Source organism: Aphanomyces invadans, assembly GCF_000520115.1.
Source record: "Aphanomyces invadans strain NJM9701 unplaced genomic scaffold supercont1.6, whole genome shotgun sequence".
In the NCBI taxonomy this organism is placed as follows: domain Eukaryota; phylum Oomycota; class Saprolegniomycetes; order Saprolegniales; family Verrucalvaceae; genus Aphanomyces; species Aphanomyces invadans.
The window spans coordinates 2399511-2401685 of NW_008580151.1; the positions used below are offsets into that span (position 1 = coordinate 2399511).

The 2175-nt window shown below is 47.2% G+C and overlaps 1 protein-coding gene across 1 annotated transcript; it reads right to left on the reverse strand.

Annotated features, from left to right (window-relative positions):
• Positions 1-1704: 1704 nt before the first annotated feature.
• Positions 1705-2142, reverse strand: H310_04308 (hypothetical protein; the record flags this gene model as incomplete). The annotated part of the gene is made up of 1 exon (XM_008868611.1): positions 1705-2142. One exon carries the CDS (start codon positions 2140-2142, stop codon positions 1705-1707), a length of 438 nt encoding a protein of 145 aa, XP_008866833.1.
• Positions 2143-2175: the final 33 nt, after the last annotated feature.

Consider the following 2175-nt stretch of genomic DNA (forward strand, 5'->3'; position numbering starts at 1 on the left):
CGTTTCAACCCTGCCGTCGTCACATGGGTAGCTGCCATGGAGCAAGCAGATTACAGTGAACCCCGGAAAAAGCCGACACCCCTAAAAAGCCGACCACCTCTGTAAGATGATCTGTTTTAATAAATTCTTCCACCTGTATATTTCAATATCACTTAATAGTTGTCCTTTTTTGACCAATTGCAGTGCAGAACAAAAACTACTGTGATTGGTTAACGTTTTGAAAGTTCAAACGCATTCCATATTAGAGCAGAGTATCATATTAGAGAGGTTTTGAAGGAGTCCTTTCCTTTCCTATACCGCTTCCGACTACCGGAAGCGGAATTGAAAGGAATGGCGAAAGGGACCATTTTGGACTTTTCTTATCCTTTTCAGTTGACAGTTTCAACTTGCTTGAAGTACGTTTGCACATGCGACTCATTCTTACAATACATCACTGCTCAACATGCTCTCCGTCAACTACATCGTTACCTTGTTATCATTTGCAAAGAACAAGACGTCGCGGGACTTCCCCATGCGCATGTACCTCATGCAATACATTGAGCCACCTATCATCCCGAACGTCGTATTTTGTCTGGTCAAGCACCCCAATGCAAATTCTCTTTTGGACTTCCGTTTTGACGTTCATGGCGTCCAGGAACTGGGATATCTGCTTGGAATACCTGCCACTTTAATCACTTCAAGTGGATCACGAGTTTGCCGTGACGAAGCTATGTGTATTCTGCTCAGCCGACTGACCTTCTCAAGGCGATATCATGACATGGCGCTCATGTTTGGCCGATCATGAGCCCAGCTTTGTGACACCTTCCTCTACATGGTGCACGACGTATTCGACCGGTGGAACGCACAACTCTACTTGAACACAAAATTGCTCCGCACACGTATGGACCGCTGCTGCCGCGCTATTCACTCGAAGGGTGCTCCATTGGACAGTGTTTTTGGTTCCATTGATGGAACAAAGATCCAAATGTCACGGATCGCGGCGAACGGAGATGGTGGAAACTTGCAGAAGCTCATCTACAGTAGTCATAAACGCATTCACTGTTTGAACTTTCAAGCTATTTCAGCGCCTGATGTTACTTGTGTGCACTTATGGGGACCGTGCGAGGGCCGTCGCCACGACTCCGTAATGCGTGCAATGAGCAGGCTTTTACCTGCGTTCGATCAGCACACGGATATCTTCGAGTCTAAGTACGTCTACGGAGATCCAGCTTATGGTGTGACCAAGTACAGAATGAGTGGATATCGTGGCACCACCATGACCCCCGAGAAAGAGAACTTCAACAAGTCCATTAGTCGAGTTCGACAAGCCGTGGAATGGAACTTCAAGGTCATGAAAACTTTGTGGCCCTACATTACGTTCAAAAACCTTTCGAAGCTCATGCTATCACCGTTGCAAAAATTGTTGGCGTGGCCATGCTAATCATGAATTGTCATCATTGTTGCCATTTCGGGGGAAATCAAATCAGTATGTACTTCAATGAACTACCACCGACACTCGAAGAGTACCTTGATACTGTAGAGGTAGTTGATGTGTAAAAGAATATAGTAGAGCCATTTTTACAGTTTGTTAACCAGTGTCGAAATCAAAGCAGTCATGGATGACTGAAGTAGTTGGAGTTATTGCAATTGTGCTTCACGTTCCTTAGCTTGGGCCTCGCGTTCCCTGGCTTGCACCTCACGCTCTTTTTGACGTTCATCGAGCACCTACTCGAACATAAACTTCCGCAGCTCCAGCTCACTCTTGTTCGCATCATTCATCAGCGTCAGGACCTTGAGCATCTTGCCACCTGCAGCTTCATCGTCACCTTCACGATTCTTGCGCTTGCCTTGCGAATTCATTGCTTCTTCTCGAACTAAAACAGCAGACTCCTCAGCACGAGCTGCTGCCTCCGCCTCACTGTCTGCAGGATCCGCTTCTTCTTTCTTGGCCTCTTCGACCTGCGAGCTCAAGTCGTCCAATAGCACAACACGCTCGTCTACAACTTCATCGGATCCCGAAGCCCGATGTGATGCAACGTTCCTCTCCTTGTGGTCTCGGAGAAGTAGGTTGAACCGTGCTTGCGCTTTTTTACCATCGAAGTGACGTCGATTGAACTCGTCGAGTGTGTTAAGATTGCGCGCAACTGAGTCCCACACATCCATGATGCGGCCTCTTCGTGCAATATGCGGTCTTTC